The sequence below is a fragment of the Lactuca virosa genome, chromosome 4 (assembly GCF_052849685.1).
Source record: "Lactuca virosa cultivar CGN04683 chromosome 4, Lactuca_virosa_CGN04683_v6, whole genome shotgun sequence".
Taxonomy (NCBI): Eukaryota; Viridiplantae; Streptophyta; class Magnoliopsida; order Asterales; family Asteraceae; genus Lactuca; species Lactuca virosa.
In genome coordinates this window covers 521,838,310-521,854,003 of record NC_136429.1, presented here as the reverse complement: position 1 = coordinate 521,854,003, position 15,694 = coordinate 521,838,310, and the positions used below count along the sequence as shown (strand labels likewise).

Here is a 15,694-nt window from a genome sequence, read left to right as displayed (position 1 = left end):
AGTTCAAGATAAATCAATATAATTAAAGTGCAGTCAAATTACTTTTGAATATTACTTCACATTTCAATATGTCTAGATTTACACACAAAAGGAAACGTGTGTATCCCTTCTAATACTGTCAAGAATCACCACATACGCAACATCTAGTCCTTCACTCTTCTCTTTCATTCCAGTCAAGAACACGATGTTGTTCTTGACAAATCAGTCAAACCCAAAAACACAAACTTTCTTCTCATCTTCTCCCTATCAAACTCAAACACTGTTAACACAACACTCAAACACAATCATTTTTTACAAAACTACACACAAAAGAATCAATTTCACACTCAACCACAAAGCTACACACAATTCATTCTCAATAACAATAAAACAATTAGAAACAATGAGTTAAGATACAGAACAAACTTTCTTCTTCTTCATCTCGTTTAAGAACACCTCCATTGGAGGTGTTGTTCTTGAGAAATCAAACCAAACATCCCAGTTCATCCAGTTCATCCATCGATACCAATCAACACAAAAAGAAAGAATTTCCGTGTTCTTCTCTACCCCCCATCAGCTTCAATCAAGACAATCAAAATATAGAGAAAAGAGAAAAAGGAACCCTTAGGTCATCCGTTATACCCACCACATACCACATATGTGGTGGGTGCCACATCAGCACCACATTCCCCTACCACTAACATGGGATACCTACCACTAACAGACCACTCCACATCATTATTTTTATTTTTTTAATTCAAAAATACAATAAAATTACATTTTTTATAATTAAAAAACATTCATTTTTTTTAAACTAGTTTTTCATTAATTATAAAAATAAAATTACAACTTCAAGCTACATTACTTAGTTAATATAGAAAAAAAAAACATTACATTAATTAAAAAAACAAACAAACATACATATAAAAAACCTAATCGTCGTTCATGCTACGTTGGTACAAATGTTCCGCGACATCTTCTCGAAGATTGAAACACGTTTCACTGTTATGAATTTCAACAACTCGTTCTAAAAACGCATTCGTTCTGGGTACGAACTCCTTAATTGGAACGACAACGTCGTTCGGATCATACGTGCAAATCGCTCGACCTTCATCTTCAATAATCATATTATGTGTCACACCCCCAAACCGGAACGACGAAAACCTTCGGGGGCCGAGGACGTCATGTTTAGTATCACAAGACATGCATCATAGTAATCAAAGTAACAAACAACCATTTCATTAGAATGAAAGTGTTTACAAAGTATGTGACTCACATAAGATAGACTCCAAAAGTAAATAACAAAACAAGACTTGAAGCTACTATGCTCCATCTTCTGAATCCCAGTGCGCGTACCTGTCTACTAGGCCCCTGAGAATACAAGTTATTTTGAAAGCGTAGATCAACATTTAAGCTGGTGAGTTTATAAGTATTTTAGTGATGTATAGTAAGTTGAAAGTTCTTTTAGAAAAGTTCGCCTGTTCCTCCAGAAAATCCTATATTTTCTGATATGATGAAAGATAAGTAAAAATGACTCTACAATCCCTTCTATGAGTACTAAATGAATACAAGTTATATAAAACCCAGAGTAAACAAACAATCGATTGTGTGAATCTGCCCTAAGCCCACAACCAAACAAGGAACAGGAAATGAGGCGGAAGTCACACATCCCATTGTTTGTTAGATCTTCGTTGTATATAACCCTGGCGTATTCATTTGGTACTCACGGAGTTAACTGTAATAGTTCCTTTATATTTGATGAAAACATTCTTTAAGAAAAACCCTTATTTTCTTTAGTAAAAATGGTAACCACAATAGTTCCTTCTATAATCACTTAGTTTATACTAGCTATATATAATCTAATATCGAACATATAGTTAATTATGTGAATCTGCCCTAAGCCCACAACCAAACAAGGAACAGGAAGTAAGACGGAAAGGACACATCCAACTACCTATCGGATATTAATTATATATAACCCTGATGTATGAACTAAGGTATTATGGAATTAACCACCGAAGGTCCTTTAAGTTATACTGGTCTAATAAAATGGATTAAACCCTTTACTGGTAAGTTTCTAGTTTAGTTTACTCAATGTTCTATATGAAAAGTATGTTTTGTACTAGAAAATGGTTTACTGAATTTGTATACTATGACCTAACCCATACATGGTACTCCTTATGATTACTTGGTGTATACGAAATATATATATAGCTAAGATCGATTAGATAGTAGACTGGGTGAATCTGCTCTAAGCCCACAACCAAACAAGGAACAGGAAATGAAGCGGAAAGCACACATTCTACTGTCTACCGGACCCGATTAATATATATCCCTGATGTATCTACCGAGGAATCATAAAGTTAGCATTGTAGGCCCCCTTCTAACTGAATGTACTAAGACTCGACTGTTCTGTTTGTCTTTTGTAATGATGTAAGTTTTCCCAAGTTTAAAACTATTTTTAATAGTTGGCATTACCTTTTATGTGAGGAGATCACAATAAGAATGTAATGGGAAAAAGAAAGTATTCAGTAATATTGTATAAAGTGACTACTGAAGCACTAACTACCTTAAAACCAGTTTGTTAATTGAGGTTTAACATGTGATGAGCTTGTAACCATACTGATACGACACGTGTTTAACACGAAGACCTAATGGCGCCGAACTGATGTGACGTTTGACACCCGTAGACTTGCAAGTCCCACTGTAGCTAGCAACAAGGTGTGGGGTGTCAATCCCGTATAGATCTATACACAAACTCATGCTCTCCCTCCAGGAGACTCTGGTTACAAAACGCGACCTAACAAGTATATTTCTAATCCGTGAAGTAGTGGTTTCACATTAATGTTATAGTATTCTTGTATTTGTATAGTATGTTCCTCTGCTCTAGTGTATAGTATGTTCTTTCTGTTTCTCGTTATAGTATGTTCCTTCTGTTTTAGTGTATAGTATGTTCCTCCCTGTACTAGTGATAGTATGAACTGAACCCCTAAATTATACCTATTATAGTTTACTAGTATGTTTACTTGAACTGTATCTGACTTGAAGAAAAAGACTCGATTATTTACTGAGTTATGATTGTACTTTAAAAACGGAGTTTTATAAACAATAAAGTAACATAACTTTAAAAGAGTTTTTGAAATGATTTGATTACTTATAAAAGCATAAGTAATCCTTTAATGTGATGGTTATCACAAATAACATTTACACAATTATCATTGTGTTCAACTTGTATTCACCCTTAAAAGCATTTAAAACATTTAAAAGATTGATTATAGGGGTATGAACTCACCTTATGTGGGTGATTCAATTGAAGGTTCGCGTAAGGATGAGAAGTTCCACGAATGAATTCCCGAGACACAAACGAGTCCTAATGACATATAATGGCATATATATAGGCATATAATTAGTTTTTAACAACTAACATGCAAGGAAACAACCTTAGGGACTAGGAAACACTTGGAATGAAGTGTTACAATCACATGTGATTGATCAAAGGGGAGTTTACGTCCAACAGAAAGTGTTCACGGCCCAAATAGATGCATGGATCACGGCCCATAGGAGTTCACGGCCCAATATGATGAAGGGTTCACGGCCCATTGGAGTTCACAGCCCAATCATGATGAGTTCTTGAAGGGTTCACGGCCCTATGGAGGGTTCACGACCGTGAACACCTCAAACTCATGAAGATGGTGTCTAAGAGTGATGAATCTAGGGTGTAATCAAAGGAGGTTCTAAGCATAAACAAGTATAGATGAAGAACTCGAGAGAGAACTCGAGTTCTTGGCTGGAAGATGAAGAAATGAATGAAAAATGAAGGGAATTTATACTTATAGGAAGGAGTTCACGACCCTAAAGAGAGTTCACAGCCGTGAAATAGGTTTGCGGCCGTGAACCTCATGCGTTGGGTTCTCTGGTTCGGGTGCAGCCTTCTGATCTCGAGCCAATACTTCCTAACACTCAATCCTTAAGTGTGTTAGGCTTAGAACTCCTTAGAATGACCCTTAACAATGCTAAAAGGCAATGGAATCCAGTCTGACTTTTAGTTGATTGGTTGGACCTACAAGATAAAAAATTTCGGGTTGTCACATTATGCATTATAATACATGCTAGGACCATTCGTTTAATTCTTTCCTTATCCCAGAGTCGTGTAGCATATTTCACTACATGCCATGTCTGCTTAAGGACTCCAAATGCCCTCTCTATATCCTTTCTCGCCGATTCCTGTTTTTTTGTAAACAACTTTGCCTTTCACTTCGAGGAACCGAGTATGCCTTCATCAATGTAGAATAATCCGGGTATATCCCATCACCAAGGTAGTAAGCGTATTTGTACGCGTGCCCGTTCATCGTGAACGTCATATCAGGTGCTTTTCCGGTCCAAATATCGTTGAAAAGTGGAGACTGGCCAAGAACATTAAGGTCGTTGTTAGACCCCGCTACTCCAAAAAAGGCATGCCATATTCACAAATCTTAAGATGCAACAGCTTCTAGGATGATAGTTGGTTCACCTATATCTCCTCGAGTGAACTGACCACGCCATGCATTTGGACATTTTTCCCAAGCCACATGCGTACAATCTAGACTGTCAAGCATACCCGGAAATCCATGGCTCTCTTCATGAGCCGGATATAATCTCTCAATATCACGTTGAGTAGGTTTGCGCAAATATTGTTCATGGAAAACCTCATACACACATGCAGAAAACCAGTCTACACATTCAACTGCGGTCCTCTCGGATACTTTCAAGTATTCGTCAGATGCATCAAATGCTATACCGTATCCCAAATACTACTAAAACCCATTCTTCCTCTAGCGTCAGGTTTTTGTTTGAAAAAATCATAACGAGATTCTAAAGCATTACTAATACGTAAAAATATAGCCTTATTCAGACAGAAACGACGTTCGAACGAGTCGTCATTATAAAGACCATTATCGGCAAAGTAATCACGTACCAATAAGTCGTGTGCGACTTGGCGATCACGATTGACGACCGCCCTTGTACGAGCAACATTCGAACTTTCTTCGTCGTGAATGTGTTGCGCAACGTTGAAGAATGTCTCGACGAATTCTACGTCGTCATCCGAGTCAAAAGTTTTTAAGAATATCATGTGTTTTGTGGAATCCATGTGTTTGTGTTTTGTGGTTTTAGAGAATGAAGGTTTTGTGAGAGATGAAGGTGTGTTTTGGTGAAAATAGAAGGTTTATTTATTTGTGTATTGAATTGAGTTTGAAAAAAAAGGGCCAAAAGACCGTTCAACGGTAAAAAAAATGAGCATCCAATCGTCGATTCCGTTTACATTCGTCGTCGGGAACACGAAGAAAAACGACCACGCCCGACCACAGAATGTTGGGGTGGTGTGCACGAAGTTTTCTCGTGGCCACCTGGACCACGAATCGTTTCGTGGTATGTATACCATAAGGCCTTACATGTGTTGATCGTTGCCGATCTTCTTGTTGTCCTAACTATCTCGTTGAGAGCTCCTCTTGACGAATAAGTTGTCGGGGAATCAAGAAGCTGCCACCGCCACTCCTGAACTCATCTTCGGTCACGGAACAAACCCACGAGCCTCCCTGCCTGCACCGATGTTTCACTGTTCTTTCCCCCCCTCCCCTTCGCGATATACTGCCAAGAGATAAACAAGCTGGAAGAACCGGTTGTTCCCCCTTTTCTCGACCGTTTTCAGTTTTGAAACACCACCACCTACACCCGTCGCCGGATCTGCCACCACCAAACCAACGATGTTTCCCGATTGCAGCTTCCATTCATGATTTTCGTTTTATTTGCTTCTCTAATCAGCCATGAAAACGAAACCTTTCCCCTCTCGTTTGTGTTCTGGACTAGATTAGCCCCTCTCGCAATCAACTAAACCACCATCGAACCGATTTGATTTCTACCTTCGATTTCGAGGGTGTTTGGCAAAGCTTAAAAAAAAGTAACTTTTTGACTTATTACGGGTTCCATACCGGTATAAGTCAAAAAAAGTGTTTGGTTAAAAACTTTTAAAAAAGTAGCTTATAGCTGTTTGGAACCTCCAATAAGTCATTTTTTGATATGTCACTTACCCCTTACTTATCAAAAACTCCTTATTTTATCATTCAAAGAAATTAACAAATATACCCCTTAACCTAAACCTACATCGACACAAAAACATACGCTATAATTTAATAAGCTTATACTGTTTTGACACCGGATAAGCTTAGACAAACACTTTTTTAAAAACTCCGTTTTGATACCAGTATAAGTTAATAAGCTATAAGTTAAAAAGTTAAAAGTTATTTTAAATAAGTTTTCCAGAACACCCTCTTCGTTTTGTTTGCCTCGCGAATGCTTCGTGATTCCAATCGACTGCCGTTGTTTTCGTTCATTCTCTTCCTATGTCCGATCAAACGAATGACAGGGGCTTAAAAGCCCTGCTTCGTTTTTTTAAATGGATCCATTTTCCAAGATCGGGGATGAAGCTTCAAAAAGAAAATGGGTTTTGATTTTGACCTGGTCAAAGTCAAGGAAAAAAATCAAACTTGCATTTAAAATGAACAGAATACAACCTCACTTGAGCCATTTCTGCAAAATGAGTCTATTGCCCCAAACTTTGGTGTACTTTATTCAAAACAGCCCCTCCCTTGAATTATTTTAACCAAAAGCAGTTCTGTTTTTGGTTAACTAAATTACCAAACAACCCCCAATATTTTATACTTGTTACGAAACGGTACCGAGAATACTTCAAGTTCAAGAATTATGGTTTTGCGGTTCACACGACAAGTTTCTCAAAATAATCTGAATTCGAACTACTCAAACTCACGCTTTATACAATGATATTCATTATGTCTAGTAACTTTCCCACAAGTAAGTTAGGGCTGAGAGTTATTCATAAACTTTTTAGTTAAGGGCTTTTTAGTGAGACGCTACGTTATTCATTAGCTGAGTTTAAACACTTAGCATACCCAAACTACTATAATCGTTAATCTTCGGAGTGAGATATATATGTATAGATCTATACGGGGTTGACATCCCCACCTGCGGTTGCTAGCTACAACCTCGACTGATCAATCAAAGCGGGTGATAGGTGTCTAGAATTTTTACTGCAACGTCTAATGAAGCGTTGTAGTCGGGTACATTCAAGTCACATAACTCGATTATAGGACTCACTAAAAACATTAACTAGAATATATATATATATATATATATATATATATATATATATATATATATATATATCTCACTAACGACCATGGGCTTGGTTGCTTTCAAAACTATTTTTAAGTATGAAATTACTTATGTAGCATAACAAATTGGTTTTCAAGGATATTCAAAGGTTTATTATGAACACAGTTTAAAGTATGGATTTACTTATACAAAAGATACATTTTGGATTTCAAGGATTTATTACAAACACAGTTTAAAGTACGGATTTACTTATACCGAAATACATTTTGGGCTTTTAAAGACTCATTGCAAACACTGTTTTAACTATTGTTATACGTACAAAGATAATACTTTTTAGACTTATTAAAAGTATTACTGTTTTAAGCAGAAAACTTGTAACACTCACCAACCTTGTGTTGACTCTCAAAACTACATGTATTCTCAGGAAATCACTAAACATACATTCAAGACAGATTGGATTACAGGTGACCTAGTTTACTTGTTGTTGTATTATATGTCTATTTATTAAGGCAATTCATGTATTATTATTATTTGTAAAAACCTTGTATTCAAACATCAAGATGGAACATGAATGTTATATTGTTTATTGTTGTACTTGTGATATATATTCAGTTTACCTGTGATCCATGAACTTAGTCGCACAGCCCGGCGTGTTCCTCCGCCTCGGCCGGGGGTGTGACAGATTGGTATCAGAGCTAAATTGGCTATAGAGAACTCGTATCCTCAAAAGAGGAATACAACTATAGCAACTAGATTCTAATAAAATTATTATTAATATTAATTACACTACTTGTTGGCTAATTACGGTATGGGGAATCTGGTTTGAATGACCGCATAGGGTTGTTGGATTTTAGAACGGCTTAATTGCTAAAATGGTCCTGCCCTCCAGTGTTTCCTTTCTAGCCCTCGTCTGTACTTGGTAGTCTTGGAGTACAAAACAAAAATTAATAATACTGCAAACCCCACCAAAAATAATATATAAGAGTTATATATACTCTGAACCACGATGATAACACTTAATAAAATTCTAACATACCTCCAACTAAAACTACCAACTCAACCCTTTAGGTCAAACGCCTCAATTAAGGTTAGTACCGTACATAAGCCATACCATAAATAAACTCGGAACGTATGTCTATGTTATTTATGGTCGGGCCGGTGAACAACCAACCTTGAGCAAGGAGTTTGACAGACTACAATGGTTGAAAGTTTTAGAGATTGAAGGATGATCTCAAGATTCGCTGCAAAAACTTAGTACCTTAGAAACCTTATATCAACCCCAAAACAACATATACATTTTTAAAATACTTCAAAATCTTGGATAACATTCATATTTTCCTAGTTTGCATAAACCCAAAGAAGAACAAAGAATGAATAGCTCTGCTACCGTCGTAGTAGAGAAACCCATAGTTTCCAATCAATCATTCAGTAGTCTCCAAACTTCTCTGTCTATCATTTGAAATTGGTAGTATTTCAATTCTCTCTCCATAATTTGGAAATCTGTAGGATTTCTAAAATTGATTACTCTCTATAATTTGGAAATCTGTAGGATTTCAGGAATCAATCACTCTCTATAATTTGGAACCTTACCATAAAAGGATCTGAGGTGACTGCTTACACCTCCCGATTTAACGACCTCGCAAACCTTTGTCCGGGAAGGATGAACTTAGAATACAAAAATACCGAAGGGTACATCTGGGGATTAGCTTCACCAGTTCAAGGTCTGGTTACTGCATCCAGACCCACTACCTTTAATAGTGCTAAGCAATTGGCATATCAATCGACTGAGCAGTGTATTCGTGAGGGTACCATAACCTCACAAACTGTGAAGAACCAGGTTGGGAGTACAAAAAGGAAGTTCCATGACAATTTAAATGAGAACTTCAAGCATCGCAAACCTAACCCAAAACCTATGGTTGTATGCGTCTTAATCACAAACACTCCCACTCAATCAAAGCCCTACTTTAGAACTTTACCTCACTACACCAAGTGCAATTTCCACCATGTAGGAAGTTGTATGGTCTGCAACATCTATAACTTAAGAGGTCACACCTCTAAGCTTTACAGAAGAACCCGAACAACGCAACCTTAACCACTGTTGTAGGAGGAAGCCAAAGTTGCTTCGAGTGCAATCAACCAAGGCATTTCTAGAAGGGCTCCCCTAAACTGAAGAACCAGGGTGGCAAAGGAAGAACATTTGTGATAGGTGCTAAAGATGCTCGCCAGGAACCAACTGTGGTTACTGGTACATTTCCTATCAACAATATTTATGCTTCCGTAGTATCTGATACTCATGCCGAAAGAAACTTTATTTCCCATAAGTTTGGAAGCATGATTAACCATAAATCATGCAAAATTAACAAAGCTTACACGGTATAAGTAGCAAATAGCCATTTAGAAACCACCATTAGAAATACTCACTAATTTCCTTCTCACCTTAAGTAACCACGTCCTTCGCGTCAACCCAATACCTATGACCATTGGAAGTTTCAATGTGATCGACGGAATGGATTGGTTATCACTTCATCAAACAGAGATTTTTTGTTATGAAAAAGTCGTCTGAATACCTTTACCCAACAACGAAGCTCTCGTGATTTACGGGGATAGATCAGCAAATAATCTAGGAATTACCCCTTGAATGAAGGCAAGAAGGTGCTTGCAGAAGAGATGCTTCGCTTTCTTGGCCCACGTGGTGGATATGCGGGACAAGGGTAAGGAAATCAAAGACATACTCAATTGTGCGACTACTCGAACTTATTTCCAGAGGATCTACTAGAGTACCTCCAGTCAGACAGGTCGAATTCCGAACCGACCTGATCCCGGGTGCAGCACCAGTGGCAAGATCTCCTTATCGTCTGGCTCCATCGGAAATGCAAGAACTATCCAGTTAACTCCAAGAACTTCTTGACAAAGGCTTTATTCGGCCAAGCTTCTCTCCATGAGGAATTCCGGTATTGTTTGTCAAAAAGAAGGATGGGTCGTTCATGATATGCATCGACTATCGAGAGTTGAACAAACTCGCCATCAATAACCGATATCCACTCCCGAGGATCGACGACCTGTTCGACCAACTACAAGGACCCCGTTACTACTCAAAGATCGATCTAAAATTCGGATACCATCAAATCAGAGTGCAAGAAGCCCAAAATCCCCGATCTAAAAATCGAGGTATGAATGTTTCCGATCAGCATAACTCTTTTGGCGAATCTGCGCGGTCTATAATCTATCGTGTACCTGCTGTATCAACTCAGTAGTCTTGAGTACTACTTCAGTACTGTTGGAGATAGTGTCTAAGTCCATAACTATATTTGGTATGTATTTGACCCAACCCGGCATGGTCCATTTGGGTTGCACTTCACCCGAACAATTTACGGATAATCTTTTGAGAATAGTATAAGTTATGATTTATTAATATATTAATATAAAATCATATTATTTAATTAGTGTTGGTCTATAATTAATTTAGAATTAATTTAGAGATCAAAAGTATGACTAATTAAATATGGGCTCTTGTATTTATATAGTGTGGGCTAATGCTTATTTGGAATGGGCTAGACTTGCATGGAAAGTTCATGGATACTCCATGGAGCTTTAACCCATGGATCTCAAGGAAATGAAAAGACATGGGTATTAGGGTTTACATGGATGTAACCCTAATCCACCACACTATATAAAGGAGGCTTTGGTTCTTGAAATTGCACTAGTTGATGTGTGTAAACTAAGAGGGCCGATTTCAAGAAGTTTGTGACTATTCTCTCAAGTTTCCAAGTTTGTGGTGATTTGTGACTTCCATTTGAGGCATCCACATTATTGGTGCTAGGCTCTCAAACTCCAAGCAATCAACTACTACTACAAGGTAAGTAATTCTACTAGTTTTATTTGATTCAAGTACTCCATGCCATGCTAGTTAGGATAAGAACCTTGGAAAAATAATTATTTGCATGTATCTTAGTCAAACATAGATCCAAGGTTTCTAGGGTTGCATGTACACCATAAGAGTGTTAGAATGCAGAAAACCCATCAGTGGTATCAGAGCCGGATTTGTTTATTTGATACTTGATGCAAAAAAAAAAAACTTGAAAATCGAAGTTTTGTTCAAAAGCTCGTATCAAAATTTCAAGTTTTGTATATGTACTTACGATTCTTGAAATTTTTGATATGAACATTCATAAACATATGAGTTTAGAAGATCGTAGAAATTATGTGCTAATAATTGATTAGATTAATTCTTGATCTTTATGTGTTTTAATGGAGTCCATAACTAGTTCTTAAGTTATGGATAACCAAAAGTCACATTTATAAATAAACATTAAAAGAACACATAGGTTACAAAAAATGAAGAGTCTTCATTTTTAATAACCATCAACTCATAAGTTATGAGAAATGAAAGTTTTTGAAAGTTTACAAAACTTGCCCTCAAGTTTTGGAACATGTAAAGTCATATTAAAAACTTTAGTTCCAACCCCTAGAATTTTAAAAGTTAAAATTCAACCCTTATACTTTATAATATTATAAGTTTAATAATATTTATATATGTATAAGATCAAGTCGTCTTACCGCTAGTACGCCTCATTCACGAAGCCGGTCTATAAGGGGGGTGTAAGGTTGTTGCCTATAAAATGGCAACTTAATGGGTGTCCACTCTCACCCACCGCTTCCTTGATCGGTGGAGGGTCGTTAGCCGAACGGGTAGGACAAGGACTTATAAATTCTCATTAAAAGTATAATGATAATACTAAAGTAACTAAACTTTATTGAATTCCCAATCTTAGTTATTTTAGGAAAATGTGAATAAGGTGCTAATCCATGAAATTACACTTTACACTTTGTTTAAGTCGTCAGTGGAGCGTGTGTGGTTAACCGGCACACTAACTTGAACTTAACAAGGTAGGTAAAGGGTGACTTAATGTTTATCATAGTATCGATGGAGCGTGTGTGGTTAACCGGCACATCGATTGAGGGGTAATACATTAAGGGTACCAAGTAATTTGCATGGTTACTTCACACCTTGTTTTGTGATCCTCGTCATCCCAGTCACAAAACTTGAAGGGCACACTCGAGATTGAAACATGCCATTGAAGAAAGTTCAATGAATCTCAAAGAATCTAGGAGTTTCTAAACCAATTAAAACCTAATTAAATATTTCGTTTTTCATGGTGGAAATTGGTGAATCGTCATTCACCTACCTTCAAATATCTTATAGCTTAGATTACGACATCCCTCTTCTAAGTTATAAAATATTGTGTTGGGTCCTAGCCTTAATATTACATTTGGGTGTTTTGTTAAGGACTATCTCTATATCTAATCTAATCTATTCCCTCTTCTTTTCAGATGTCTTCCAATAACAATGCTTCTGGCTCAAACCCTACTAGCTTCTTCTCTCTCATGAATCTTTGTGGGAGAGTCATCTTTGATGGGTCCAACTTTACAGATTGGATCAGAAACATCAGGATGGTCACTCGGTATGAGAACAAAGAATATGTTCTCGACAAGGAGCTGAAGGTACCCGAGCCAACTGCTACTCCTAAAGAGCTTGCTGAATATGAGGCACATGAAAGAGATGCTACAAAAGTGGCATGCATCATGATGGCCACCATGACAGCCGAGCTCCAAAAGTCCTATGAGGACTATTATCCTTTTGAGATGCACCAGGACTTGATGGACCGCTACCATCAAAGTGCTCGTCAAGAGCGATATGAAATAGTCTCCTCCATGATAACAACCCGAATGAAGGATGGTGAACCCATCACGGGTCACATGCAGAAAATGCAAAGGTATGTGGACCGTTTACTGAAGCTGAATGTGAACTTCCCTGAGGAGTTAGCAATAGACATCATTTTGCACTCCTTGCCATCGTGTTATGATCAATTCCGCATGACATATCACATGAACAAGGAAGAAGTCACCCTCAGCAAACTTTAAGGACTCTTGAAGACCGTCGAAAGTGGTCTAAAGGGTAAGTCGGTTGTTACTACTCCTACTCCTACTCCAACTGCGGCCAATGTCTTGGCAATCGGGCATGGCAAAGGGAAGAAGAGAAATAACCCTTCTAAGGGTACCAAGGGTAAGACCCTTGAAGGCTCCTCTTCAAGCAAAACCAAGAAAGGTTTTGTCACTCCTTCTGCTAACCCTAATGAGGCTGAATGCTTCTATTGCCATGAAAAGTCGCACCGGAAGCGAAACTGCCCAAAGTACCAGCAAGATTTGAAGGATGGGAAAGTAAAACCCAACCATGTAGGTATATACACTATATTGTCTAATAACTCACCTCATTCTAAGTCTTGGGTCCTTGATACAGGTTGTGGTATTCACATATGTTGTAATTTGCAGGGACTAAAAAGAACTGAGAATGTGGAGCAGGGAAAGATAAACTTGATCATGGGAAACAGGAAAGCTTCACCTGTCACCAAGATAGGAGTTTATTCCTTAGTGCTAAATAGTGGGTTTACATTAGATTTGAATAAATGTTATTATTCGCCAGAAATGGCAAGAAATGTTATTTCCTTTCATGCATTGTATAAACAAGGTTTTACCTTTTATTTTGATAATAATAATGGTAGTATTGATGCTTTCTTTAATAATGTTCTTTATTTTAAAGCATTACCTTGTGATGGCGTGTATGAAACTGTGTCTGTTGTAGATAATCTAGGAAATAATGTATTGTGTATTAACTCTTCCACTAGCTTAGATAAAGCATCCTTATGGCATTGTCGTCTTGGACATGTAAGCAAGAAACGCATAGGCCAACTCCAAAAGGATGGAGTCTTGGAGTCATTTGACCTAAAGTCAAATGATAGTTGTGAATCTTGTTTGCTTGGTAAAATGACAAAGTCACCTTTTACTGGCACTTGTGCTAGGGGTGAAGGTTTGTTGGACCTCATACACACGGATGTGGATGGACCCTTCAGAACCGCCACAAGAGATGCTAATCGGTTCTATGTGACTTTTACTGATGATTTTAGTAGATATGGATATGTCTACCTAATCAAGCATAAGTCAGAAACCTTTGAGAAATTCAAAGAGTTTAAGCAAGAAGTGGAGAATCAGTTGGGCAGGAACATTAAGATGCTTCGATCCGATCGTGGTGGTGAGTATCTTAGTACTGAGTTCCTTGACTATCTTAAGGAATGTGGGATTGTCTCACAATTGACACCTACTAGGACACCACAGTTGAATGGTGTAGCTGAGAGGCGCAATCGGACCTTGTTGGACATGGTTCGTTCCATGATGAGTCGAGCTTCACTACCAATCTCATTTTGGGGGTATGCCTTAGAGACTGCCGCCCATATCCTTAATCTAGTCCCTACAAAGAAGGTTGCCAAAACACCTCAATAGGTGTGGACTGGAAAAGTTCCCAATCTAGACCACATCAAGATTTGGGGTTGCGAGGCTTTCGTGAGACGCGAGACTCACGATAAGCTCGAACCCCGAAGCGAAAGGTGTATTTTCATCAGCTACCCACAGAAATCATTTGGTTACATCTTCTACAGACCCAGTGATAATGTGGTCTTTGTAGCAAGAAGAGGATTCTTTCGAGAGAGAGAATTCATGAGCCAAGGAGACAGTGGGAGGCAAATTGACCTTGAGGAAATTCAAGAGTCAAGTGGTGAAGGAACCTCAAAACCTAGCCCTCAACCTGGGGAGGAAACTCCTGTTGAGCCGACTGAAGAATCTATACCTCTGAGGCGTTCCACCAGAGTTAGGAATGCACCTGAGCATTATTATGGTTTTCATATTACTGCAGAAGGTGAGACACTTATCAGTGATAACACACTGGTAAATCTGGATGAGCTTAACAGCTACACGGAAGCCATGGCAGGCCCTGAGGCTGCTAAATGGAAAGAGGCTATGGATAGCGAGATACAGTCCATGTATGACAATCAAGTTTGGAACTTGGTTGACAATGTACCTGATCGTAAGATAGTTGGGTGCAAATGGATCTTCAAGAAGAAGACCGACATGGATGGTAATGTACACACTTATAAGGCACGACTGGTTGCAAAGGGTTATTCTCAAACTCCGGAAGTTGATTATGATGATACCTTTTCACCAGTGGCCAAGATTAAGTCTATTAGGGTTCTGTTAGCCATTGCTGCATTTCATGATTATGAAATATGGCAAATGGATGTTAAAACCGCTTTCCTTAATGGAAAGTTGGCTGAAGATGTTTACATGGTTCAGCCAGAGGGTTTTGTCAGTACAGAGTACCCCAGTAGAGTGTGTAAGCTCGAGAAATCCATTTATGGATTAAAACAGGCACCTCGCAGATGGAATCTTTGCTTTGATGAGAAAGTCAAAGAATTTGGCTTTTCAAGGAGTGAAGATGAATCTTGTGTCTATATCAAGGCTAGTGGGAGTATAGTCAGCTTTTTGGTACTGTATGTGGATGACATACTACTCATAGGAAATGACATCCCAACCCTGCAGGAAGTAAAGTCCTGGCTTGGGAAGTGTTTCGCTATGAAGGACCTTGGAGAAGCTGCCTATATCCTAGGGATAAGGATTTTGAGAAACAGGAGTAAAAGACTAATTGGACTTAGTCAAAGCA

General features: G+C 38.1%; 1 protein-coding gene across 1 annotated transcript; it reads right to left on the bottom strand.

Annotated features, from left to right (window-relative positions):
* Positions 1-4,451: 4,451 nt before the first annotated feature.
* On the bottom strand, positions 4,452-5,107 carry LOC145107106 (uncharacterized). Its single transcript, XM_079043974.1, has 2 exons — positions 4,757-5,107; positions 4,452-4,664 (listed from the first exon to the last, which is right to left on the bottom strand). The coding sequence occupies exons 1-2, from the start codon at positions 5,105-5,107 to the stop codon at positions 4,452-4,454; spliced, it is 564 nt and encodes a 187-aa protein (XP_078900100.1).
* Between the last annotated feature and the right edge of the window lie 10,587 nt (positions 5,108-15,694).

Bases quoted from the DNA above. Each gene is read 5' to 3' on its own strand.
- LOC145107106 (XM_079043974.1), bottom strand. From the start codon at position 5,107: ATGGATTCCACAAAACACATGATATTCTTAAAAACTTTTGACTCGGAT. The intron at 4,665-4,756 runs GTATAGCATTTG...TGTGTGTATGAG, and splicing joins TTAGTAGTATTTGGGATACG to GTTTTCCATGAACAATATTT.